Genomic DNA, 27,227 nt, shown 5'->3' on the forward strand with positions numbered 1-27,227 from the left:
ATTGTTTATTTGAGAATAGAAAATGGGAATGGCCATATACGCACATTCAACCAAAATTATAACAAGTGATTTTGCAGTGGGGAGCATGATGAATTGTGATGGTGATGCTTCACTTCCATGTGACACTATGCATATAAAATTAAATCTCCAACTACCTCTTTTATTTCTTATTGATTTTTGCATTTGGATTTACTTAATTGGATGTATTTTAATTATGAATAAAATTCTTTTTATTTGTATCTGATAAGACTAGGGGTAAATTCAAACTGAACTAAATTTATTTGAAATAATTACTCATTTCAAATAAATGAAACTCAAGTTAAAGTTTCAAGTCGACTCAAGTTTAAATCCTTGAGCTCGATTTGATTGCACTCCACTCAAACCCTCTTAAATAGTGCTAGACTTGAACCAAACTAGCTCCAGCTTGGAAGTTTGCTTAGTTCAATTCGATTTAATTCAAATTTATTTAGTTTAAATGTAAATTGAATTCAAGTTAATAGACTCGATTTATTTTAAAATTAAACTGAATTTGAACTAAGAATAATTTAATTTAATTTAATTTAATTTATGAATTGAATAGATGATTCGATTTGATAAATAATAAAACTCTAAATTTGGTAAATAATCTTATAATTATTATACTAAATAAATAAAAATTTAATTTTAAAATATTCTCAAAATATTCCCCATCCATACCCTCGCCGTGTTTCACTTAAATGTTATAGTGCATGGTAGGACAATGGTCCCAACTCCCAATCTTTCCTGCAAGTTGTAACTCTGTAAAACGGATACAACAAAGCAATGAGCCAGTCAGTCTCGTGAGTGTCCTGTCTTTTCACCCTTGATATTTCGGAAATACTAGAAATCCAACGGCTGCAATTGATGGAATTTTTCAATAAAATGGAGTCAAAGCGTTTGACATCAATAACCAATAACGGCAAAATACATCTGTACCAAATGAAGACCACTTTATACCCGTTGAAATATAAAGTTACAAAAAACACCCTCGAAAGTCCCATGAGAAATTTCCCCGGCCAAACAAGATGATTCAAATTGAATTAAATTAAAAAAAAACTGATTTAAACTAACCTTAAATTTAAAAAGTTTAGTATAAGTTGACGATGAGTTTTCATACAAGCTAATGAATAAAAAGAATAACAGTTATTAAAAAAATCAAAAAACACGTTAAAAAAGATAACTTTATTATCATTATCAATAAAAATACTTTGACAAATACAAATTTACTAGTAATTTTTGATAACTCAATTTTTTCGAATTAATTTAACTTAAATTTAATCTAAATTTATCGTAATTTGATTTTAGATTAATTGTCCATTTTCAGTTTTAGAGTTTTTAATATTTAATATATAAAATATTAAAAATAATATATTATTTTATGTTATTTTATTTTTAATTTAAAATAATTTAATCAAATAATTATATATTATTATTAGAATATAAATTTAAGTAATGTCATTTTAATAAGGTTTTTTAGTAATTAAAGAAGTTACAAAGGGTATTTTCGTTATTAAATTCAAATATAAATCATTTTTAACCGTGCCCCAGGCTCTCTGCCAAATGTTCACTCTCTCTGCAACAACACAAGACTCTTTCATTCTCTATCTCTCTTCTTCAACTTCAACATTCAACCACGGGACGGCCGTCACCTCACTCGCCACAGCCCATTTCTGCAGTGTAAAAGAGACACTCAAACAAGGACAAGGAGAGTAGAAATTCGCAGGCATGCATTGGGCTTGAGTTTGTATTATCTATACAACTGATGAATAGTCTTTTTTAAAGCGTATTATGATAAAAGAAAGAAACTCTGCTTAACCTAGCGTAGCCAGAGACCAGAGTTGTTCAGAATATGTGTTCTTCGTACTAATTAAAGTTGAAAGAGAGTTTTTCTTCTGACACAATGGGCGCCACAAAGAGAAAAATCAAAGCTTGTATTTTTGCAAAGTGTTTTTGATTTTGCTTTTGGTAGTAATTCAGGGGAATAATTCGCCATAGATTTGATCTGAGAAAACTCGAGGGAGATGGGTTGTTGTGTATCAAATCTGGAGAGGGGAGAAGCAGTCTCACGATGCAGAGCCAGAAAGAAATACATGAAACGACTGGTGGAAGCAAGGCAAGCATTTTCAGCTTCACATGCAATGTATCTTCGTTCTCTTCGCGATACTGGTTCAGCTCTTCTTCAGTTTTCAACTAATGAGTCCGCTCTTCACCACCAACAACAACACCATGTTCGACCACAACCACCAGCACCACCATCGCCGCCGCCACCGCCACGACGGCCTCCATTAAGTCCTAGCACTGATACTTGGTCATCATCAATGGGAGCTTCTCCTCTGCCCCCACCTCCGCCTCCTCCACCTCCAGCATCTTCAACTTGGGACTTCTGGGACCCATTTGTGGAGACAACAGCTCGATCGATGACTGAGGAGGAGTGGGAGGAGGAGGCTACTACCGTCATCTCTGAGGTGCCAGTGAGTAGGTCTAGGACGGAGAGTGTGACGGCGCCACCTTCAGTGGTGAGTGGGTACTCTAAAGACACTAGTGGGACTGAGCCCTTTGCTCTGGTGAAGGCAAGAAATAGTAAGAATATTGTTGAGATTGTCAAAGAAGTTGATGATTATTTCCTTAAGGCTGCTAATGCTGGGGCTGAGCTTTCTGTGATTCTTGAGGTTCGGAGTCCCAATTTTTCTCCCACCCAAATCAAAGGAGGTATGCATGTATTAATTTGTGGGTTTCTTGGCTCAGTTCTTTGATAGATTCAGTTCAAAATGAATATTTATGAGTGATTTGTAAATCTTCCATGGCAGGTAAAGTTTACAACTATGGCTTCAGTTTGAGTCCAACGTTGTGGACATGGGGTTCCAGTCCAAAATTTGACACATTTGGAAGCTGTTTGCGTGAGCAAGTGGTTGGAAACAATGGAGGTGTCGGCCATTCCTCAACTATTGAGAGGCTATATGCCTGGGAGAAAAAACTGTATGAGGAGGTTAAGGTAGAGATCTACTCTCACAATTCTTTGAAAGATCTTTCTTTCTTAGTTCTTTCATTTTTTAAGAACAGCTAGCTTCAGTTACTAGTGTTACCTGGTCAGCTTTTGTTCAAGTTCAAGAGATCATAAAGAAAATGGCATCATCTTGTCCTGTGTACAAACATCCACTATACTTGATGAAACTCTTAAGTTTTGTGCTTATAATCAAATTATTAAGATCTAAGCCTTCATCTTTTGGAGCCCAAGAACGGCCTTTGCATTTCTTGGACAAAAATTTAGGGAGTCAAAAGTGGTTGGTGGTCCATATCAATATATATTTATGAGATAACAAGCTTATTATTCAATTCTCTATATTTAAGTGATATCTCTACTTGTGTGTTTAGGATTCTGAAGCTATAAAGATAGAGCATGAGAAGAAGGTGGACCAGCTGAGGAAACTGGAAGTGAAAAGAGCTGAGTATTTGAAGACTGAGAAGACCAAGAAAGAGCTTGAAAAGATAGAGTCTCAATTAATGGTTTCCTCTCAAGCCATTGAGACTATATCAGCTGAAATCATCAAAATCAGAGAAACTGAACTCTACCCTCAACTCCTTGACCTTGTTAAAGGGTTAGTATTCTTCTAATTCCCTGTTCTTATATGTATGCATGTATATTGATCCTGAAAAATGACTGTACTCATAGTTAAGGTCTAGGTGTCGCATGTTACACCTTCTAGTGAAGAGATGGATACACTTTGGATCCTTCAAGTAGTAGTAATGCTATAGTTCATCTGGGCATCTTTAACTTGGTTGCTTTTACTTTGGACTGTTCTTTTTTCCTTTTCTTATGTTGAGAAGTTAATGAAGAGCACAAACACGATTCCAGGATCCTAGAGAATAACAGATTTTGCATTTGGTTTATCAGATCTGGGGAATTCTAATAAACAACTACAAGATAAAAGAGTACCTGGAAATGTCTCCAGGGAAACTCAACCATATAAATGTAGCTGAGAAGGTTTGCTTATTTTACTGTACGAAGAATCACTTTTGACTGATTTTACTGGTAACAGCGATATTCTGAGGCCTATTTTTCCAAGGTTCTAAGTGCAAATTAATGTGGGGCTATCATCTCAAAGCCAACCTCTATTTCATTCATTGATTGGGTCTCTCCTTGTCTTTACACCCAGGATTAATCTTTTTTTTCTTTTCAAAATTTTAATGGGACAAAATCTTGTCACCGTAATAGGAGTACAATAAGTTTAGAAGTGGGGTCAGATGGAACATGGAGGAATTGTGGGTAAATACAATTAATTTGTATTTGTTGGCAGGATTGGATGTGGACTTTGCTCTGCTGCTATGTGTACAAAATTCTGCAATTAGTGTCCTCAAAACCATTTTTGTGGTTTTTGAACAAAATCAATTACGCTTAAATTTCTAAGAAGATTTTAGCAGAGTGGAATTTAGGATCATTGAAAGGGTTCAAGCGTGATTATATCTTTTTGTCATATGGCCTAGGTCCACTATTAGAGTTAGACTTGGATACGGGTCAAACCAAGCCTTAATGCGAGTTGGCTTGAGTTCAACTCAGATGCATAATGATCAAGCTCATTTCGAGTTTGTTGAGCTGAGATTTAGGAAAGTTCAAGCTCAGCTTGGGGTAGAAGTTTGGAGCTCGAAACTTGGCATGTAATTTGTGGCTCAAATTCATTGCTTGTTTGTGTGACTAGAATTCGTGGCTCGTATTAATGATGGTCAAAATGTGTCGTTTTAAATGTTAAAATATTGTCGTTTTTTTTATCGTTAAAATAATGTTGTTTTGATAATGATCAAAACGACATTATTTTGCCAATCATTTAACTTGGCTTGATTTAACCGCAACCAAACTCAAATCAAGCTAAGCCAAATGATTGGCTTGCAAGTCGGACCAAGCTGAATTTTCCTCAATTCAAGTTTGATTAGGTTTTTAAACAAGCCAAGAACCTTGACTCACATTTGACTTGAGCTTGACCCTGATTCATATCGGGTCCAGTCCTAATTAGAGTGATGTGACACACATGAAAATGGGTAGTCCGTTTCTGGATTTGATGCTCAGTTAGAGAATCTAAGACTTGACATGCTGATTTCAATTATAGTCTCTTCGATCAATTGCTTAAAACATTGAGAGATTCCTGTAACTTATTGCTTCTTGTCCTATACAAGGATGAACGCCTTTCTTGACAATATGGTTTATATTTCATTATTCTTTTGGTTTGTCTTTCGCCCCACTGTTTCCAGTTACCTCTTTAACTTGTATGGACCAGAAAACAGTATGTAATTCACTTGAATTTGCTTGATTCTTAGATTAATGTGCATGTGGAGAAGCATGTATGAGAGCCACCAGGTCCAAACTCACATTGTTCAGCAGTTCAAATACCTCAACACAATTCCATCTATTGAAGCCACATCTGAGATTCACAGGCAATCATCTCTCCAGCTTCAGCTCCAAGTTCAGCAGTGGCACCAATCTTTCTGCAACTTAGTCAAAGCCCAACAGGAATACATTCAGAACCTCACTGGGTGGCTCCGCCTAAGCCTTTTTCAGTTCAGCAAACCCCTGCTTTCTAGAAATGGTCAGGAATCGGGGATTTACTCATTTTGTGAAGAATGGCAGCTGGCAGTTGATAGGATTCCAGACAAAGTAGCATCTGAAGGAATCAAGAGCTTCTTAACAGTGGTGGATGCTATAGTAGTTCAACAAACTGAAGAACATAAACAAAAGAAGAAGTCAGAGTCTGTGTTTAAGGAGTTTGAGAAGAAGTCGTCCGAGCTTAGATCACTAGAAAACAAGCATGGTCCATTTTCAGTGCCTGACAGCTCTGGCAAGGACCCAGTTGCAGAGAAACGACTGAAGGTGGAGATTTTAAGAACCAAGGCAGAAGAGGAGAAGAGTAAGTACGAGAAGTCAGTGAATGTGACGAGAGCAATGACCATGAATAATCTCCAGATGGGTTTCCCACATGTCTTTCAAGCAATGGTTGGATTCTCAAGTGTGTGTATGCAAGCATTCGCGTCCTTGCACAATCAAGTCCAGAGCATTACACAGGAGCAACTAGTAAAGAGGATACTCCCTTGAAATGGGATCTCTAACTTTAAAAAAGGCAATGATATTTAGTTCATTCCTCGAAATGGGATCAACATCTCAAAAAAAGGGCTAAGATATTTGGTTTTTATGGGTATAGATGACATGAATCCTATTCAGTTGATGGATTGAATCACAGAGAAGTGTTGCAGGCTCACTTCAATGCAAATCCATGTGTTGCTGTGAGCCATTTTGGTACAGGAAGTGGGGTGGCAACTTAGGAGCTCTGTGCGGATTAGGTGTTTTCAAGTAGGCCCTATGTATACCTTGTTTTGTATTTGCAATAGGAGACTGCTACAGTGCTTGGAAATACTTACCTTCTATTTGGATCCGTAAAATTAGTCTTGGCTGCCTCAATTGTTTGATTTATGTATGATAATCAATTTGCATGTTCACTGAAGAGAGAAAAACCCTGAGGAGACACCGCAGAAGTTAACCTGCAATGCCTCACCGCATAATTCTACAAGATCAGCTGACATGGTTAATCATGGCAAAGATGCATAAACTCCAAATCTGATTTATAAATTAATTTTATTAAGTATAATAATACAAAACAACTATAACTTCTGTTTCACTATGGACAATATTTGGGACTAATTATATGCAGAGTTCTATCAGTATCAGGCACTGGATTGCCATTGCCCAATACATTTTCTGCGTAACCAAATCAATCTTTTATCGCCTTTGAGAGACAAGAATGTTTCTCTTGCATTACGGTTGTGGAACAGATCTAGAGCTGCCAGATAGACTTGTTCTTCAACTATCTGCATTTGGTCCAATTCTTTGATACAACTAGCAATAGAGTATCTGCTACTAGAGTAGTTTACAGCAGCTGTTCTCATCTTTGAAGCTGCTGCCATTTCTAATATAGCTCTTGCAATAGCATCATTGATACCCTTTCGACCTTTATTTCGTATTGTAGTTGAATTAGAACTAGGCATAGCAGATGGGATTTCTTGATCATCTGCCATTTCATCCTCAGATTCTGAAGAAAGCGCTCCGTCAAGTTCAGCTGACGGGACATTTTTCCCATTGGTAGTCACTGACTCAGAGAATATTAAACTTAATTGTCTATAGAGAGGGCATCCATTCAGTTTTATGTTCTCTATATCAACATGTCCCTGAGATTGATTAATAAAGAACATGCATCAGCTTTTTATGTGGAAATTTGACTTGACATAAACAAAGAAAAATGCATGTTGAAAGTACAACTGTCAATATATTACCTACGGCATAAAATTCCTCATTGTTTTGCTTTTAAGCTTTAAAACCCAAAACACATGTCAACAGATAACAATATGGGATATTCTACATACCCAATATCTCTTCCGTATTTTGCTTAATAAATAAATCCAAGAAACTATAACCCCAGTTATTTTTTCCAAAAAAATATAACAAGCAACCATATGAAACAATACAACAAAATTACCTGGCCATATTTATCCCAGGCTTCATCAGTAGCTATAATAGTCCCAGTGGAGTCATCCCAAACGAAGTCACTGTGATCAAGAAGAGACTTCACAAGGCCATACTGTCTTCTCAAAACAGAATATCTATTCTTGAGTTGCTCCTTATCCCACTTGAGACCAGTTTTTTTATAGAATTCATCACATATAAATCTCCAAGCTTTCCTGTTGAAAGAATTGTTTTTTCTATTCCCTTTATGAACTTGATCAACCATCAAGTCCGTAAGAACCTTTGTTAAGAATGTAGTCCACCTAGCCCTTGACTGATGCTGCTGTGACAATTGCCTCTTTGACAGGGAGAGCCGGCTCGCCATCTACAACTTTCTCATTCAACAAAACTGAGTAAAAAATATGATTTTTAACGGCCACCCACTACAGATACAAGGAATTCCCACTAACCCAATTTCAGATTAGAATTAGAAAATTAAGGGTTTTTCGCAGAGTTGTAAATCACAAATTTTGAAAAATTAAAGGTGATAAAGAGACAAATTGTTTGAAATTGGGAAGCATATCCAGACGTAAAATCCAAGTGAAACAGAGAAAGAGAGAAAGAGTTAATAACTTAACCTATGAAGAAAAAACGAGGACTCGAGACTAATTTCGATTCATGAACACTACAGTGGTGAAGAAACAAAAAAATTTTAAACACACTTGGTTGCAGGGGAGGTGATTTTATCCTAAATGGCTCTGTTCTTTTCCCAGCCGAAGTTTGTTCTTTTTATCCTCAATGGCCCTGCCCTTTTCCCCCTGAATGCCACTCTTTCTGCTGTCAAATTTTAAGAACCACATCGACTTTTGAGCGCTAGTATTTAATAGAAGATGAAACGTACAACATGTTATTTTAGGGAATGATATGTAGTAGATATTTCTTTGTCATTGGTTATCTCTTCACATAAATATCCTATCTAATGTTCAAAAGGCCAAAGGACTATTTCCCACACAAGTTTAGATACATTTTCAAAGTCATATTTGTGAACTTTGAAAAGCTAAAAGTTTCATTTATCTATTTAAAATTTCAGTTAGGATTATGTGTAAAATCGTTTTCTAATAAAAAATATAAAAAACTAAAATTTTATTACATTTGCTTCATCAGTTTGAAAATTTCATAATTCTTCTCACCCAAAGTTTAAAAAATCAATATTTTCTCCCTAGGGCTTACAAACCGTCGCCAAAGACAACCATTTTCGATTGTGTTGACTCTCCTTTTCAGTTTATCTCTTCCTTTTGATTAAATCCCAAGCACTAAAGAACCCGATTTCCTTCGATCTTTTCGTCAGAGTGTCTTTTTTGACAACAATTTGTAACTTTTAGGAGGAAAATGTTAATTTTTCAAACTTTAGATAAAGGGAGAGAGAATGGTGAGATTTTCAAACTGAAAGGAGTAAAGACAATAAAACTTTAGTTTTTTTAATTTTTTTTGTTAAATAACAGTTTTATCTTTAACTCTAACTAAGATTTTAATAAGTTTTTTAGCTTCTCAAACTCTATAAATATGACTTTGAAAACACAACTAAACTTGAGTGGGAAATAATCCTTTGGCCTATTCAAAATTTTTTGTGATATTATGTTATAATTTTAGAGCAAAAATACGTAAAAGTGAAAATAATTTAATTTATTGTGACCTGTAGTCTCATATCGCTCTCGTTCTGTCTACTGAGCTTATATATAAACAGAGGCTAGAACCCTTAACTCAATAGCCGCGTTATAAAGTCGTGAGAGCCTGAAGTCCAAAGCAGATAATATATGTTGGGCTGTTTATAACACGTTATCAGCACGATAGCAATTGGGGGGGGGGGGGGGGGGGTGTTGTGACCTGAAGTCTCATATCGCTCCCGTTTTGTCTACTGAGCTTGTATATAAGCAGGGGTCATAAACCCTTAACTTAATAGACGCGTTTTAAAGCCGTGAGGGTCTAAAGCCCAAAGCGGACAATATCTGTTGGGCTGTTTATAACACGTTATCAGCACGATAACGATGGGAGGGTGTGTTGTGACCTGAAGTCTCACATCGCTCCCGTTCTGTCTACTGAGCTTGTATATAAGTAGGGGTCAGAAGCTCTTAACTCAATAGACACGTAATAAAACCGTGAGCCCCTGAAGTGGTAAAGCGGGCAATATTTGTTCGACTGTATATAACATAATTATCTTTATAGCTTTTATAGCTTTCTATGGTTTACCCCAAGATCGGTAAAAATTATTCTTTTTTATATTTGTTTGGTTATTTTTTAAAATATTATATATATATTTTATATGTTTACAATATTTTATATTTTAAAAAATTATAATTTAATTAAATTTTATACACATATATAAAAATAATTTTAAATAGTTCAAACTGTGATAGTAAAATCATATATTAAAAACTTAATTTTTCATATTATATATCATATATCATATAAGATGTTTTTAAAAAAATAAAAAAATAAAATATTTATAAAATAATAATTAACACATCATTATTTTGAAAATATCACAAACATTTTTAACATTAAATTTTTTTTATAAACACTCATACTATACCATTTTTTTCTCTAAAAAAAAGTGTATCAATTCGTATCGATAATATATATCGTATCATAAGATACGTTTATTATATTGTATTAATTCAATACACCTTATAATATGTATAATTTTCTACATATGTCATATCATATTGTATTATAAAAATACGTATTGTGTATTATAAAATATTGATAATTATAGTTCAAACTGTAATCTAAACCATATTTTTTCAATTTAGTTTGGTTTGAAAATTTTTTAAACTGTTCTTTTTAATTTAGTTTAAAAAATCTCTCAAACCGCATCAAACCAAACTGTACACACCCCTGCTCAAAACCCACATTCGAAACATGCTCCAACAATAAGGCAACTTAGGGGTTGTTTGGTTTCAGAGCGTTAAAAATTTCCTTAGTACTCTATATTTTATTACTTATATTACATTGTTTGGTTTGTCAATAATAAAATATTATAGTAATATTCTATTACCAATAGTGAGATAACAAATGAAATAGGTAATAATCTGATTATCACCTATACTTTAAGTATTAAAAGATTACTAAAGTAATCTTGATTTTATTATAATTATATTATTATTTATTAATTTTTATGACAAAAATAAATTTATTTTAATTAATATAACAAATAATATAAAAATTTTAAAAATAATTATATCAAAAGATATTTAAGTAAAATAATTTATTAACATTTTTTTATTATTTTTAATCAAATATAATAATTATTTATACTTATCTATTTTTACCAAATTTTATCAAACATAATACTTATTTATATCCGATAACTTTATAAATAATTTATCTTTAAAATGATTTCTTTATTTTCATAATTAAACATTATCCAAACCAAATACCATTTTAAAGTAAACCCATATGAGATTAAGTTTGTTGAATCAAACTAGTTGGGCAACTCGGTTACTTAGTTTACTAGTCATATGCAAAGTTTAGCAAGTTAGACACTCCTAACTTAAGTTTGAGTTGATTCAAACCAAAAACCAAACAATGCCCAGACTGACAAGACTCAGATACTCGCTTATTTCCCACCCACCTATATTTTAAAACTGAAGAAATACAATTGACCCGTAATACCTGTACTAACAAACTATCTTTAAAGAGTATTAATAGATAATGTATCATTTTATGATTAAATGATTTAATTATTTATATTATCTTAGATTCAAAATCAATAAATTACATTATAATACATCAACCAGTGACTAACAGATGGTACCCATCTATCAGCACATGAAGAAAAAATTATAACCATGACAATACACTAAACAAAAATTCACCAATGAACCCATTACTAGGGTTCTGGATTTTGGGAGACATGCACACTGAAGTGCACATTTGTTCCCTGATCCATATTTTTTTAACTCATTTCTGAAAATTAGATACACATTATTTCTTCTGGTTAGTAGTAACTTGCAAGGAGCAACGAGTAACTAATAACAAAATGGGAGAAATCAACCATGAATCAAATTGCATCTCCAGCTCTCTGCTCACCAACTTTCTATTTCATCTTCAGAAATCTCAGTTTCGGGCTCATCCAAGCTCATGTTATCAAAACTGTCATCTTCAATCGAATTGCCTTGCATCGATACATCATGAACTTCAAGACCTCCTGATGTTCTGTATCCGAGCCATTTAAGTACAGGCGTGTACTCGGTTGCTATAGCAGAAGACACATGAGATGAGTTTAATCTGCTATAATCAATAAATTTTTTCTTTACCATCTCCTTCTGCAATCACAAATTAAAATGAAGGGTTAATCAATTATAAAAGTAGGGTTCTGTTGGTGCAGAAAAAGTCATCATTGATAATGGCCAGACTGAAAAAAAAAAGAAAAAAAGAAAAAAAATTGCAACTTTTTTGGCAATTACAGTAGTTATCAGTTTTCTGATGCATAACATGCAAATACAACTCTATTCAAACACTTCATTTAAGTTTCCACAAGAACAGATCATTGCGATGTGTTTCGGACAAAACACCAGTGTATGTCCCTAGGAAAAAGTAAATTGCCAATCTCTTTCTCTTTCATTTGCCATGCGGTGTGCAAGTATTTTGAACGTGAAATCCAGCATATACAAGTATGTAACAAACGAGCTCTTTTTGAGGTTTGTACTTCTCTCCTTATTTTCACATTTAAAATATAGATGGCTAATGCAGCTCAAAGTGACAACCTTTAAAGAGACTCTGCATGAAATTTGAATGCAATGGAACAGATAAGGAAATCGGAAAGAACCTTATTACGAAATGATGATTGCTCAACTTGCCAGAGCTTTGGCCTACGAATAGCATGCCACCTGCATTCACAAAAATCGGCAAAACACTCAATATATAAAGAGGATTGGTCATAACCAGAATGTACAAGGATGAAAGTGAAAAAAACCTAGAAGGCAGTGGATGTGAATTTCCAAATAGAACTCCACGAACAGCAACTGAAGCCGCAGCTGATTGTAGAACATTCTCCGCTTCATTGTATCTGGTCAGCACTCCTCGAAAAGATGAAAGAAGCAAGTCAGCATCACCTAAATATGAAGCCACAAGCCATGCATCTTCCATTGCATCCTCGCTAAGAAAATCCAAAACTACAAAAAATAAAAAAAAAGCAGTGGCATCAAGTTAAACAGAACTGTAAAAAAGTTACATATAATCAATACTTTTGTGATGTGAGTGTGTGTGTGCATGTGTCTTGAATTTTTCTTATGGCTGGTCAGACACTGGAAGCATGGGGTCTGTGTGTGCCTCTGAGAGAGAGAGAGAGAGAGAGAGAGAGAGAGAAGGGGAGAGGGAGAGGGAGAGGGAGGAAAAAAAGAAAGCAAGTCAACAACAGATGTAGATTCAAATAAAAAAAGGTCACCATTTTCATGTAAAAAATCGGCAATAGGCCTTGCTTGTCCATGGACTTGACACAGAATCTTTTCAGGAGTGTCCATTTTCCAAGGTAATCTAGAGAACTTCTCCTTTACAAGGAATGCATCTTGGTCTACAACACAAAGAGTAACTCATAAGTGAAAACTCTGACAGACATAAAACACTATCTTTAATTGTCTTCAAGATAGGAAGAAGTTCCATGTTTTCCATCTTCACATATATGTACTATCAGTGACTCTTGAAAGTTACAAAACTCCTTCACAATCGCTCGGGGGAGAAAACTTCAAAGTAACTTATGACATACCCATTTCTACAACATTTTCAGTGTCTCTTTTGTTGTGTAGAAATTTTCCCAGGGCATGAAATAGGGAAAGTGTCTCGTCTCGACCAAACTGCATTGAAAATTCACCATCCAAATCACTGAGATCTTCTTGTTTTCCCTTTGATGAACTGAGATGATAGTTGGGAGAAGAAAAATCATGCACTAAATCTGGTTTGCGACAGAAGAACTGCAAAGATGTAATTGCATGTCTGATGTCCCCTCCACTGGCTTTTGCCAGCAGATCAACATGTTCAGCAGTCAGGCCACACTGCTCTTGTCTGCATATTCTAAAAAGGGTCTTCTTAATGGAATTACTAGTGATAGGATTAAAAGCAACCTGAAATTCCCAAAAGCAGCTACAAATGACCATTTCATAACTTAAAAGTAGATCTGAGAGCATAGCTGTTCAAGAAAGTAACCTTACAAGCCCCAGCATTCTCAAGAGACGTCTGAAGCTCTTCCAAGATTAGTGCAGGGTGATCTCCTGAATCTGCTTTACCACAGTCAGTTATGACAACAGCTGTTGGTATCAAAGTTGATCTCACAAGAAGCAGCAAGCAGGTTTTAAGTCTTTCAAAAGCAATCCTTCCATTCGTCACAGGAATATCATCAATAACAAGTATAACTGATGATTTTGGTTTGTTAGAAGAGGATGATGTGATCAATCCATATTTCCTCACTCTCTCAACAAAATTCTCAAACTCATCCAACTTAGATGTATACTGTACCCCTAGCAATAGTAGCAACAACACAAAACTGCCATAAGAAAGTAGCCAGTTTAATGATTGAAACTAATTAACAGAACATTATCTTTATGCATATATGACCTCAAAGCAATGTTTTCAGAATTAGACTAGATGTCAACCCAATGACAGGGGTGGTTTGGCTTGGCCCGTGGTTGGACCAGTTAACTATTCAAATAACTATTAAAAATAATATTCAAAATAAAATTGTATAATTAATCATTAAATATATAATTGTTTCAACATAAAATAAACTTAGTTTTATGGTATACATGCTCTAAATTGATGGATGAGGTATTGGATTCAAGTCCCAACAATGAATTAAAAGAAAAATTGAAACTTTTCTACGAATGTCATCATGTTGACATCAACAAATGGGTCAAACCCGGGGTTTTTCCTGGTCCAACCTGATCTAACTCCCAAAACAGTTGTCCAGAGAATAGTTTCTGTTTTTCCTAGTGGGTGACAATCCAACTAGTCTGACCGGTTGGTTTTTAAAACCATGCCTCAAAGTAAAGTTTGATCCACCTAAATAATATGAACAGTTTCATTTAATGTTCATATTTAACTTTCAATGGTATTAATTTGCACAAATATTCAAACTTCAACAAGAAATTATTTCACTCAATCAGAAGTTTATGCAAAGCAACAAAGTGCTAAGTTTCAGAATTGATGATTCAAAGGTGAGACACAGAAATCTTTAGCTTCAAGTAATATGCAAGCTCAATAGAATACATACATTTTGTGAACCTTAAAAATGTCAAGATATAACCAGTAAAACAAATGAGTCTATAATCTGACCAACCCCAGCTTTCCATGCAAACTTTGTCTTAAAGGACATATTCACTTAAGATACCTGCATTACAGTTATAAGCATGTTCTTGCCAAATTGTGGGTGTAGGAGTGTTCCATTCATGTAATTTGGCTCCAAGATGAGACGCAATCATGTGGATAGTTGCCTGCAAGATAAGAAACATTATCACTTGAATGTTCATGGAGCACAATAACTTGTGAGCTTTCTCAATGGAACTGCTAGACACTTCAATAAGTTTCCTTCTATCAAATTTGCTTAAGATAGCAATGCAAAAAGCCAAATCAGGTTGCAAGCATATGCGGTCACAGCCCCACTTGTATGCATAACATATATCCGTAATGAATTGGGAGTAGCCTGGAACATAAATCTAAAAGTTCACTCATATTACAAACAAGAAATAGGCACAAATAAACTATTAATCATTAAGCCTGAAAATATAGTAAGTAGAAGATAATTAACTAATTAAGTCATAATTAAGCGATATAATGTCTCTGTTAAGATATGATCAAGAATCGTCCTTTTCCAAATATGATTAACACATGCACAAAAGAGTGGTAACTTACAGATTTTCCTACTCCAGCTGGCCCAGAGATGACAAGGACATGGTTACTAAATTCATCCTGTCAACAACAAAGAAAAGGCCATCATGTTTCACAAAGCAAGTGAAACATAAAATTGTCTGGAACAAAAATAACTTATGCCTACTTTATTTATTACACTCTATTCAGCAATCAGGCTTATAGTTTACAGTATCATTTGCACTTTCTTTTAAATCTCCAACTGATATGTACCTTCGAAGTTCTCAGCCTTTCCTCAAACCATGTCTTAACTTCTTCAACCTAAAAATGCAAAATAGATAAAGTAAGCTGACTTTCATATAGAAAATATAAATAATTTTAGCTCTGATTTATGCACCTTCTTCTTGTGGACAGCAAGTTCTTCTAAGGTGCAGGGTTTGTATTTATCAACCCACAACAATTCTTTTTTGCAGCTCCTTCCAGAACCTGAATATAATTCCATTTCTATTAAAAAGTGGATAGGACATATACAAACAAGATGCTGCAACATTTAGCAACATAGAGGGGTAAAATTTCAAGATTGAACCATGACTAATATAACTGGAGTCATAACTTTATCCATAACTTTCCCAACAAACTAGGAAAAAAAGATAATTTTATATGAAAGCAAAATGTCAACCAATGGAATGCAAACTAAAAGCAAACCAATGGCATGCAAACTAAAAGCAGATTGCTGAAATGAAAGGTTATTGCTGATAATTGATGTGTATTTTATTATCAAGCTGCTGAATCTGTTTCTCATTTGTTTTTTTCTGTTGCTTTTATAACACAATTGGGGGAAAATATTGAAAGCTTGCTCTATTAATAGGAATGGTATGCAATGGTTCCGTGAAGTGAGCTGGTTCTGTAGGCATGCTAGCAATAAAATTAACCTTAGTACATTGAGAAGATGGAGTTTTTTAGCAACAGTACATTACTTGTGGAAAGCAAAAAATATGGCGGTCTTTCAAAAGCTTTGTCCTAGTGTATCTAGAGTTCTTAGCAATGCTAAGTTTGTAGTTACCGTGAAGCTTAATTTGTACAGTCAAAATAGTTACTGTGAAGCTTAATTGAAGTTTTGTTATCAAGCTCTTTGGTTGACTAACAAAAACAGTAAACCCAAATCTAAGTAGACCCTTGGTCTGCAGATTCCATTAATCCCAAAAATAGTTTTAAAAAAAAAAAACCACATCAAATACAGATTAAAAAAAATAGAAACTATGAGAAATAGCCTACCAGCTGATGCCTTAAACCCATCAAGAAGTTCATCAAAATCTTTGAAGGACGACGTGATCTGCATTCAACACAAAGAAAATTCAGGCCCTCACTACAACAACAACTCATAATAAATGCATTAGCCACAAAGCAAGTTTAGGTCAGTATAAAACCAAAACAATGAACCAAAGTCCTATATTTGGTTTGGAAAATGCCAGTAAATAAAAATTCAAACAATAAGGAATTTAAAGGATACCTCATCCACTCCATTAGAATTTTTAGATAAGCGAGACCAAGACCTCGAAACACGAGGCTTCTTCTCAGGCCTAGGGTTTGTACGAGTAATTACAGACCTTGCCTTAGGCTTTTTATAGCTTCGATTGGAACTCAATGAAAGTTTATCATCCTCATCATCCGATGATGACAAAACAACGACGTTTCTTCCTTTTCTCATCACAATCACTAAAGCAAACCCTAACTTCCACGATTTCGACGAACAAACATAGCTCGGAATACTAACCACTCCGTTTCCGCGACTTACAGAAATTTTTAGTGCTCTTCTTCGCAGCGACTTCTTCAAAACGGCGGCGTTCAAGCTGCGAAAGTAAGAGAGAGTGTGAAGAAATGGCAGAGCTTGCAGTTGAAGAGTTTATGTATAGAAAAGAATTTCGCGGGAAAATGTAAAGGGTTGTGTGAAGGAAAATTTGGCAAGGCGTATGTAATAAGCTAATGGAGGGTCGGGTGGCGAACATGAACATTGTGGATTTTATGCCGTTTGATTGCTTCAATGTTGAGCCCAAATGGATCGCCATTGGCCCATAACCATGTTACTATGTTTAAAGGGTTGTACAGTAGAGTTAAGGTTAAAGAGAGCTGTAAAAGTTGCTTGCAAAATAGGCCAAACTGAGCTTGAGTAGCTTAAGCAAAATATTATTAAGACCCAGAAAGTTTTAAATTTTATATTTTTACTCCAAAATATTATTTTCAAACTTTTAATACGAAAGATAATTGACAAGTATATAAATTATGGAGTTTAAATAATCATCTAAAAATTAAGGGGAAATTCTAATTTTTTGAATCGAATTTAATTTAGTTGAGTTTGAGCTCAAGTCAAACTTGAGTTAAACATTATTTGGCTCAATTCAATTACACTCTTACTTAAGCTCAAGATTGAGATAAAAACTATTGATTTGAGTTTTTCTCAAGAAATTACAATTAATTCTTATGATTTATATATTTATCAATTAATTTTCATATTCAAAGTTCAATAAGGTTAAATGTGTGAAATTTAAAAACTTAGGGGCCAAATGAAAATTTTTATACTACAATGTAAAAGTTTAACGAATAAATGTAAGATTTTAGGGATATAATATTATACTCTGATGGAGTCATGAACTTAAAAGCTCATCAAGCTAGGAAATATTAAACTCAAGCTCTACACAACAATGATAAGTTGAGCCTAGCTCGATAAGAGTTAGATTGTGAGTAGCTTTTGAATAGATCGACTCCTTTAAGAGGAGACAGTAGGCTAAGTAAAAAATGGCACAGCCCAACATGACACAGATCGTGTTATACCTAGGCTCACAAAAAATGCAATCCTCAACTGGTAGTGTCGACCTATCAAACCTCAAGATTCATGACACAGTGGATTGTGCTTTCATTTTGCACATTAGCCCACAAAAATTTAATGCGGGACATATCAATTTATTAACTTTTGCGTAAGGCTTTGACATAACCCACTTTATTTGCATATCTTTCTAAGTTTAAGTCATGTCCAAATTTTGTGGGGTGACACATCCCAATGCTGCCTCTAATTAAAAGGCTGAACGAAGATGTGTCTTTAGCTAGCTAGGGAGTATGATAAGAGTACTAGGGAACATGAAATGATGAGACCTAGAAGATAATTGCATTGCAACAACTATTGTCACTAAGAAAAATCCCAAATAATTATTCATTGTCAACAGTATTTTTGCTTGATAAAACGACGCACTACAAGCTAGTAGAATCTTTCTCTACTACTAACATGTCCATCAAGTTATATTTTTCCAATAATCAGCATTATATTTGCAGGCTTTTTCATCATTAATTGGTCTTATATATATGTTGCTTAAGGCTAAGAAAACCATGGAAAGGCTTAAACTCTTTCAGATGAAAAGAGGTGTGTCTGAAGAAAGTTGTGCTATTCAGGTGTTCAATTTCTTCCTACTCTCTCTCAGATTTCCCTTTTTCTTCATTTGTTTTTGCGATATATGATAATCAGTAATAGGAGATCATTTTGTTTATATGATGACGTGGGAGACTGTCATCTTTATTTAAACATTCTAGCTGAAAATTTTCAATTAGTGTCTGATCTATAGTGGTGACCCAAATTCTGTAAAGGGTTTACTCAGAATTCAGAAAATGCTGATTTGAAATGTGAATTTTCGAGAAGATCTGTGGTGGTAGTGAAATAATTCGGCCTATCCGTAGCCCATCACTAATCTTAAATGGGGGGTGGGGGCGAGGTCCTCACGTATTGGTTTTTCCCAATACATTTGAGTATATGTAGCGGTTAGGGATAAGTAAACTTGTCGATTGGAGCAACCTACCGTAGTAGCACGGGTATGACTTGCTGTGGATTTGTGTCTAACAAAGGCACGTGTAGACTATTTATCAGTTAAAATTTGTATATAAAATTGTGTTTAAGTGAATGTACACAAGGAATGTATGAGGCAATATAGCGAAAATTTTCTCTATTGTATGGCTGTGATTTTTTTCAATATTAGATTTTCCACATAAATACTTGTGTTCTTGTGTTGAGTATCTGTGCATTTTGCTGTTTATTTTTCTTTTGGTTTCATAACAACCTGTTATTCCCCAAGGGATCCTGACAAGAAGAAAAATGAGGCACCATATGCCCCTGCTGCGCTGCAGTTGTGGCCCCTGATATTAAGATTTTTGCTAAGCAAGTCTAATTTGTTTACCGTCTTGGGGGGCCTTTCGCTCATGTGATCTTGTAGAAAAATGGCAGAATTCTGATAAATCTGATTCAATGACCAGTTGATTAAATACTGCTACAAAGCCAAGCCGATATAATTTGTCTTCTATCACTTCTTTCTAAAATATACGAAAACTTGTGGGGAAGGAAAATGGTATCTGGGAATCTATGTTGCAGCCAGGTAGCAAATTTGTGTTCGTAAACAACCATTTTTCTGTATATGAACCTCTGATGCATCTTCTTTGCAAATATTTTGAAAATTTCTCTTGTTGATTTTGTTTTGTGCTAGACAGACAACATATTTGTCCAAGCCAATGTCAATTCTACGGCAAGTGCTACAGGATTTGGCTTCCTCCGATTTATCAGATTGTGTCACCATTGCAGACCTGGGCTGTTCCTCTGGACCAAACACTTCATTTGCAGTTGCTGAGATCACAAGCATCTTTTGCGAAAGATGCCGGGAATTTGGCCGAGCACCACCAGAATTTCTTGTGTATTTAAATGATCTTCCTGGAAATGATTTCAACAGAGTGTTCCGGTTTTTACCAGATTTTCAGGAAAACCTGCACAAAGAGAATGGCCCTGGAATTCAGCCCATGTATATTTGCGGTGTTCCTGGCTCTTTCTATGACAGGATTTTCTCATCAAAATCCCTGCATTTTGTGCACTCTTCTTCCAGTCTCCATTGGCTTTCCCAGGTAAACTTTTCCATCATTAAACACTCTTCAGCTATTGTTTTAAAGGAAGTAAAGCTTTTCGATTTTCCTAGAAACGCTTTCAGGTGCCTCCGGAATTGAGTGACAGAGAAAAGCCACTGATAAACAAAGGGAAGATATTCCTGTCAAAGACAAGTCCACCTGCCGTTATTAAAGCTTACAGGAGTCAGTTTGAGAGGGATTCTTCTTCATTTCTCAAGTCTCGGTCGACAGAAGTAATCCCTGAAGGCCGCATGGTTTTGTCATTCAGGGCCAGAAGAACACCTGATCCAACCTCCGATGAATGAAAGCCGTCTAGTTTGGGATTACTTGGGAGAGGCCTTCCAGGATTTAGTTGCTCAGGTACATTAATGTGAACTCTTTTACATAGGTGTGAATTTGAACCGAATTGAACTCAAATAAGAGCCCACTCAAGCTCTGCTCGAATCCTTAATGCCCAGTTCGAATTCAAGTTTGTTTAAGTTGGTATATAGTTTCATCATAGGGCTGCTAGCAAGATGAACAGTATTGTCAACAAAGTGAATTGTTAATGTCGCTTGAGAGAAATCAGATTGAGCTAAAACTTCAGTTCGAATTTGACTTATTTGAGCAGAATATAGATTTGAGTGCGAGTTAGCGTGACTTATATCACCCCTATTTTTTAATTTTTAGGGTTGGATTCAAGTCAAACCCGAACATAAGTTAACTTAAGTTGAACTCAAATATTAAACAGTCAATTCGAATTTAAGCTCGAACTAGTTTAAATTGGCTTGAGATAAATAGTATTACCGATAAGATAAATAATATTGTTAGTAGATTGAACAATATTGTTAGATTGTGATTTCAGTTGAGATGCTGAACTAAAACTTTAATTTGAATTTAGTTCAAATAAAGTCAAACACCAATTTGAGTTGAACTAGCACAGTTAAAATCCAACTTTACTACTTTCGGCACTACTTCTACACAATCTTCTTCAACATTGATGTTGTAGACTAATTCATGAGGTTCCATAATGTAGGGTTTGATTGAAGAGAAAAAGTTGGATACACACAACACTTCATACTATGAAACATATACAGAAGAAATAAAGGCTGCGGTAGAGAAAGAAGGGTCCTTGAGACTTGATCGAATGGAGATCAATGCAGTGCCATGGGATGGTGTGAACGGAGGAAACAAGAATGAGAGGGCAAAAACAGCTGAAATTATGGCGAAGGCTGTCAGAGCTGATAATGAGTCTTTGAATCAGCGTCATTTTGGACCTGAAATTATGGATCGTTTATTTCAAAGGTTTATCGAAATCATAGCGGCAGATACAAGGGAGGTGGAGCATGTTGGTGTTGTCGTGTCTCTGATTAGAAAGTGATATTGCAATGTACAGACGGCAAGTAAGTTTTTTTTTGTTAATTGTTTTATGACAAGTTATGCCACCCCGTTAACCACTTATATCACCCTCTAATTACAGGCAATAAAACTGTATATAATTTTATATATACATAATAACGTATTATCATACGAATATATATTATTTTATCTCTAATTTTAAACTATCCAATCATATAATAACACGTTATTTTTTATGTATAAAATTATACTTGTTATTTATACACATAATACTACTCAATTACAGTGTTTGCTTCTGCAATGGTGAATTTGAGTCAAGTGGCTCAAGCTAAAATCTATGTTCGATGCAAAAGAATCAAATTTAAATTAAAGTTTTAACTTAAAAACTTAGTTGAGTCCAAACACTCACTAGCGCCACCACACCAAAACACTTTTCCTTCCCTAACTTATTCTTCTTCCTTCTTTTTTTTTGTGATAACTTCTCCTATTTTATTCTTATGTTATTATTTAATAACTGATTGAGTCAAATCAGCCATTTTGAATTTAAATCGAACTTAAATTGATCTTTATTCAAGCTCAACCCAATTCAAATTCAAACCCATTTTGGTTAATTAGTAAACACTCACATTGAAAAAAGACAACAAATTATCAGAAAAAGAGAAAAACATTGTTAAAAAAGAAAAGCTTTGATATAATAACACCGACGAACCTTACATTTTATCAATAAATATAGCATAAATATGTTATAATATTAAATTTATTTTTAAATAAATATAATTCAAATTTTATATTTAAAAATTATAAAATCAAAACTGTCTTAAATTTTACTTATAATATTTATTTAAATAGCACATCAGTTTGACCGTGCGAGTACTCAAATCGGTCTCTTCACCAAATCAATACCCGGTTTGGGCCTGAAAACATTGCTGGGAACCAGAGATTCTACTTCTACACACTTGTCTAAACTAGAAGTGATACAAAATCCCAGTTTTTTTCCATGGCCCTAATGGGGCTAAATTTAGCTTCGTCGTTCTGAAGAATAGTAAAGCTCTTCAAGCTCTTTAAGACTTGCAGATGCCTCCTCTCCAATTCTAGCCAAAACGCGGTCGGTTTTCTCAGTATGTTTGTTAAATTCAGCTGTTTTTTGCTCTACATGGTCGGTAAGAGAAGCAAATCCTGCAAATATTGCAGTTTGTTTTAACTCGGATACCAACTTAAGCAAAGAGTCACCAGCCTGAACCTGTTCTTCATTAATGCAATGAGAATGAAAAATTGAAAGCAGTTAAACATTTGAAAAGTACCTGAAAAAAGAGTCTATAATAATTAGATTTGAATGATCTATAGTTTAATAAAAAGTTACACAAATTGTAAAGAAATTAGAGAAAATTTGTAACATTCTCTGGTCTAATAGCCACCTATTGTCAAGATATTATTTGTTTTATATATACAATCTATCACAGTTTTATTTTAGATTTTGTAACTTAAAACATGTTTTAATAGTTTATGAACTCAAAAACTATATAACCAATCATTTGTTAACATCCCCAAACCACATAGGATGCACACACATACCTAACAACTCTACCTTTGTCAATACGAGATTTGTCTATGAAAATATAACAAAACAAGAGAGAAATGTTAAATTATATATAAGCATATGTCAAAACATGTTTTGAATTTCATAACGCAAAAATAAAATTGTGATGGAGTATGTGTTCAAAAGCATATAATATTTTGACTGTGAATTGAATTATTGAACCAGAATATTATAAAATTGTATTACTCACTTCGCATATCCTTTTGAGCAATGATGGGACAAATTTCAATGAGAAAGCTAGGTCTCACAAGAAGAGGTGAGTGTAACATTATTAGAAAATCTCATATTAACAAAAATACGAGAAAAATGCTAAATATGTGTAAACATTTCACATCATTTAAAGATGCACAAATTGATTAGATAGCTTATGAGCCCCCAAACTATCAAAATGTGTTTTTTAGTTGCAAAACCTAAAAACAAAACTATGATAGACTTTGTCTAAAACAGACAAAATTTTGATAGTGGGTTAGAGTATTGGATCAAAATGTTATGCAATAAAACATTTTAAGAAGATTACACACCATTCTGGATGCCCGCATCTCCATTGTGAATGCTTCCTGTGAATTCCTAACAGGTGGGTCACTCACCTACACATAAAAAAGTACAACAAAGTGAATAGATGGCTTCAATAGACATTTTCAGGCCATGTTAGAACAATTTTCCAATTGCATGGCAAAACCCAAAACTTGGTGCAAGAAGAAAAAATTACATTCTATACTTCGGTGAAAGATTTTTTCTTATAGTCAATTAACTTAGAGATGTGTCATTGACCAAAAATCAGAAAATTTTCATACTTCCTATCATATCACTACACACACATTCAACAACAATTCAAGAATTAGGCTCTTGCATTTTTTAACAGTCATAGTACATTATTTGACATTAGACTCAGCCATATTAATAGAGCGGGAAAAGAAAAAATGGTTCTTAGTAATACGTACCCTGGCAACATTGACTAGTTGGCTAAAATTGTCGACAATATTGGCAATATCAGTTTCAACTCTTTGCATCAAATTCTTCTGCTTCTGAGCAGCTGCAGCTGCTGCTGCCGCTGTTGGCCCACTTCCTCCCGCTTTATTCATTATTTTCTCTGTTAAACACAATTTCACAGCCATTGAACCATTTAAGAAGAAATAGCTCAAACTTAAACAAAACTAGTCAACAGTAACATTGGTCGAGTTTAAAACAGATTATTTAGTTTGCTACAGAAGAAAAGGCTAATACATCTATGCCATGGACATTAAATTTTCCTCAACATACTACAGCTATCAAATTATATTTACAATTTCCCAAGCTGACAAAACAAGGACTAGATGTTACATTAATTACAAAAAGGTAAAATTTGATATCACTATAAAGATTTATCATAAGCAAAGTTTAGAAAGCTGTTAGACACTAGTACTTTTCTTTTTATAGTGCAGATGAAAGCATGTAATCTGTTGAACTAAATGTTGTTGAGGGATTTTATATGTTTTAGAGTTTAAATTGGGGTAAAATCTCTGATTAGGAATAGAATGTGAAGCAAATAACTGCAAAAATTGGGTCATAATTTCCTCTGTTTTGCAGGCATTTCCTGAATGAGAATCTAAAAAATAACTCAAACTGCATGAAACATTAAACCAGAACACTGCATATAACCCCAAGCACCCAATACAAAAATACTCTTTACACATTCACATACTATAACAAGGCCAAAAGAATATATTTAAAATCTTACAGCAACCACCTCAAATCATAGAACTAGCCAAAGATTTCAAGAAAGTAATTCACGATTTCAGTTTCAGCATTTAAACAAAAAAACAGAAAACTGTAAATAAAAAAAATGTGAAGCCTTAAATCCCCATAGTTCCTTACCTGAATTCCAAGCTCAGTAACTCTGCAAGGTTCAAAATCTCTCTCTCCTTCCTATTTTTCTCTTCTGAATGTAGCATGAAAAACCATGAACACCAACAGAAGAATATGGAATCAACAAAATTCAGGAAAGAAAAACAAACACTAAAACTGAAATCAAATTTCAAAAAAGAATGCTAAAGTCTCAAACTCCATGTTTCCTTACCTGAATTCCTAGCTCAGGAACTCCGTAGGGTTCAAAATCTCTCCCTCCTTCCGATCCTTGCCTCCTGAATATAGCATAAAAATCCATTGAACACCAACAGAAAATTGAATTTAAAAAATGCTAAAAGTCTCAAACCTCATATTTCCTTACCAGAATTCCCAGCTCAGGAACTCTGTATGGTTTAGAATATCTCTCTTCTTCCTATCCTTGTCTCCTGAAATAGCATTAAAAAAATATTGAACCACTAAAAGCAGCAAGGCATTATTCTAATCTATAACTATAATTATAGGAACAAAGCATGTGAAATCCCTGGAAAAAAAACAGTAAGCTTGACAAGAAGTACATTTAAATCAATTTGTTAAAACCTAATTTCCCTTCACTCTTTTTCTCCTTTCTCTTCTTCCTGCTCCACAAACATAGTCTTCCACTGGTAGTTAAAGAAGGATGGGCTCATGGGCTTTAAAACCCATATGCAATATTATTTATTTATAGACTTTAAATTAGTAAATATGATTTAAATCAAATATAAAATTAAATTATTTTTAATTAAGTTTGAATCTTAGTTATCGATTTTAACTAGACTCTTTTGAGTTAAGTTGATTTTGAGTTAAGTCTTATTCAAATTTGATTTGATCGAATTCAATTTTGGTTTCAATTCACAGCAAAAATAACCCATGTTTTGTAATTTACACTTTGTTGGCCATATAATATAATTCCAATTTAGAGTTAGAGACAACAAAGTGGAATGTTATATATAATTATAATGAATATTAATTTAAGTATAAATAATAACATATTATTATATAATTAAATATTATTTTTTTAATTAAAAATTATTCAATTATATAATGACACATCATTACTGATATCTAAATTGATAGTCGTTATAAGTATATATAATTTCATTGTATAATGAAGATTATTAATTGAACATTTATTCATATCTTTCGTAAAAGGCCAAATGGTTGTTTTCCACCCGAAGTTTGATAAAATGATAAATTTTTATCCTTTAAATTTAAAAAAGTAATTTTTTCACATAGATGTTAAAATTACCCATTAGTTTTAACAATTAAATATATTTATACTATTTTATCTAAATATTATAATATTACTTAATCAGATATTATTATATTAATTTATATGAATAAATTAACAAAAAATATTTGTATAGTATTATCTTAACAAAAAACAAAACCAATAATTATATTTATTGAATAATTTGATATAAGCAATGGTCCAATTTATCTATATCTAACCATACAATTTTATTTTTTGGACCATTCCTACTTTCAACCCAAAAGGCTAGAAGTCCACCTAATTTGGAAGGACACTCATTCTTTTAACCAACTTTTTTCTCTCGTTTACATATGTAACACATCTTTTTCTCATTATACATGTATAACCCAAAACATAAAAAATTCAAAGTACCTTTTTAAATTCAAGCTCACCTAGTTAAACATTAACTTATATAGTCAAGATAAATAAAACTCACCCAACTGCTAAAAACCATAGTCACCGCCAATACAGCCGAGTCATCGGTCGTTTGTAAATAAATTAGGCGAGTTAGCATGTTGCCGTCCTTTTTTTATGAATAAACATGAGTTTTCTTGTGTTTTTTAGTTCGAAATAATTCGAGATGAAAAAACAATGGTGGATATTAGTTTGTTACACGGTCACATTCAATTTGTTTATGAATAAACATGAGTAATAGTTTAAGATTCTTTCATTTGATGTATTTATGTAGTCTTCGATGTCTCAACTCTCATACGAATATATACTTCAAATAAGGTTATTATTTGAAAAAGTAAAAAAAGGGCCTTAGAAGTGTTATCACATGGACATTGTGCTACTAAATTGTATAGAACTCATGGCAAAAGTTGAGAAATTTGAGTTTGTAAAGGTAGTGACATGAAAAGTGAGGCACATTACACAAAGCATAATAGAGAGTCAAG

At 33.8% G+C, this 27,227-nt stretch overlaps 4 protein-coding genes and 1 pseudogene across 6 annotated transcripts; 2 read left to right on the top strand and 3 right to left on the bottom strand.

Annotated features, from left to right (window-relative positions):
• The first annotated feature begins 1,579 nt into the window (after nt 1–1,579).
• Nucleotides 1,580–6,460, top strand: LOC123199434 (protein ALTERED PHOSPHATE STARVATION RESPONSE 1-like). Its single transcript, XM_044614441.1, has 4 exons — nt 1,580–2,727; nt 2,826–3,010; nt 3,391–3,614; nt 5,326–6,460. Exons 1-4 carry the CDS (start codon nt 2,040–2,042, stop codon nt 6,095–6,097), a joined length of 1,869 nt encoding a protein of 622 aa, XP_044470376.1. The 5' UTR covers nt 1,580–2,039; the 3' UTR covers nt 6,098–6,460.
• A 157-nt stretch (nt 6,461–6,617) lies between these two features.
• Nucleotides 6,618–8,375, bottom strand: LOC123199435 (L10-interacting MYB domain-containing protein-like). The gene is made up of 2 exons (XM_044614442.1): nt 7,533–8,375; nt 6,618–7,224 (listed from the first exon to the last, which is right to left on the bottom strand). Exons 1-2 carry the CDS (start codon nt 7,881–7,883, stop codon nt 6,724–6,726), a joined length of 852 nt encoding a protein of 283 aa, XP_044470377.1. The 5' UTR covers nt 7,884–8,375; the 3' UTR covers nt 6,618–6,723.
• A 2,993-nt stretch (nt 8,376–11,368) lies between these two features.
• Nucleotides 11,369–17,359, bottom strand: LOC123198529 (cell cycle checkpoint protein RAD17). Its single transcript, XM_044613213.1, has 12 exons — nt 16,866–17,359; nt 16,631–16,688; nt 15,753–15,841; nt 15,629–15,676; nt 15,401–15,457; nt 14,880–14,982; nt 13,700–14,010; nt 13,263–13,617; nt 12,945–13,070; nt 12,474–12,672; nt 12,327–12,387; nt 11,369–11,823 (listed from the first exon to the last, which is right to left on the bottom strand). The coding sequence occupies exons 1-12, from the start codon at nt 17,061–17,063 to the stop codon at nt 11,584–11,586; spliced, it is 1,845 nt and encodes a 614-aa protein (XP_044469148.1). The 5' UTR covers nt 17,064–17,359; the 3' UTR covers nt 11,369–11,583.
• Nucleotides 17,360–19,900: 2,541 nt separating this feature from the next.
• Nucleotides 19,901–21,726, top strand: LOC123199522 (annotated as a pseudogene).
• A 709-nt stretch (nt 21,727–22,435) lies between these two features.
• LOC123199095 (mediator of RNA polymerase II transcription subunit 22a-like) lies at nt 22,436–25,727 on the bottom strand. 3 transcript variants are annotated; one of them, XM_044613932.1, is made up of 7 exons: nt 25,619–25,727; nt 25,426–25,489; nt 25,276–25,339; nt 25,074–25,137; nt 24,161–24,309; nt 23,741–23,806; nt 22,436–22,862 (listed from the first exon to the last, which is right to left on the bottom strand). In XM_044613932.1, the coding sequence occupies exons 5-7, from the start codon at nt 24,299–24,301 to the stop codon at nt 22,641–22,643; spliced, it is 429 nt and encodes a 142-aa protein (XP_044469867.1). In that variant the 5' UTR covers nt 24,302–24,309; nt 25,074–25,137; nt 25,276–25,339; nt 25,426–25,489; nt 25,619–25,727; the 3' UTR covers nt 22,436–22,640. The 3 variants fall into 3 exon arrangements, with proteins under 3 accessions (XP_044469867.1, XP_044469865.1, XP_044469868.1); XM_044613930.1 differs by having other exon boundaries at nt 25,641–25,713; XM_044613933.1 differs by lacking the exon at nt 25,276–25,339 and having other exon boundaries at nt 25,426–25,693.
• Between the last annotated feature and the right edge of the window lie 1,500 nt (nt 25,728–27,227).

Source organism: Mangifera indica, chromosome 16 (assembly GCF_011075055.1).
Source record: "Mangifera indica cultivar Alphonso chromosome 16, CATAS_Mindica_2.1, whole genome shotgun sequence".
NCBI classification, from domain to species: domain Eukaryota; kingdom Viridiplantae; phylum Streptophyta; class Magnoliopsida; order Sapindales; family Anacardiaceae; genus Mangifera; species Mangifera indica.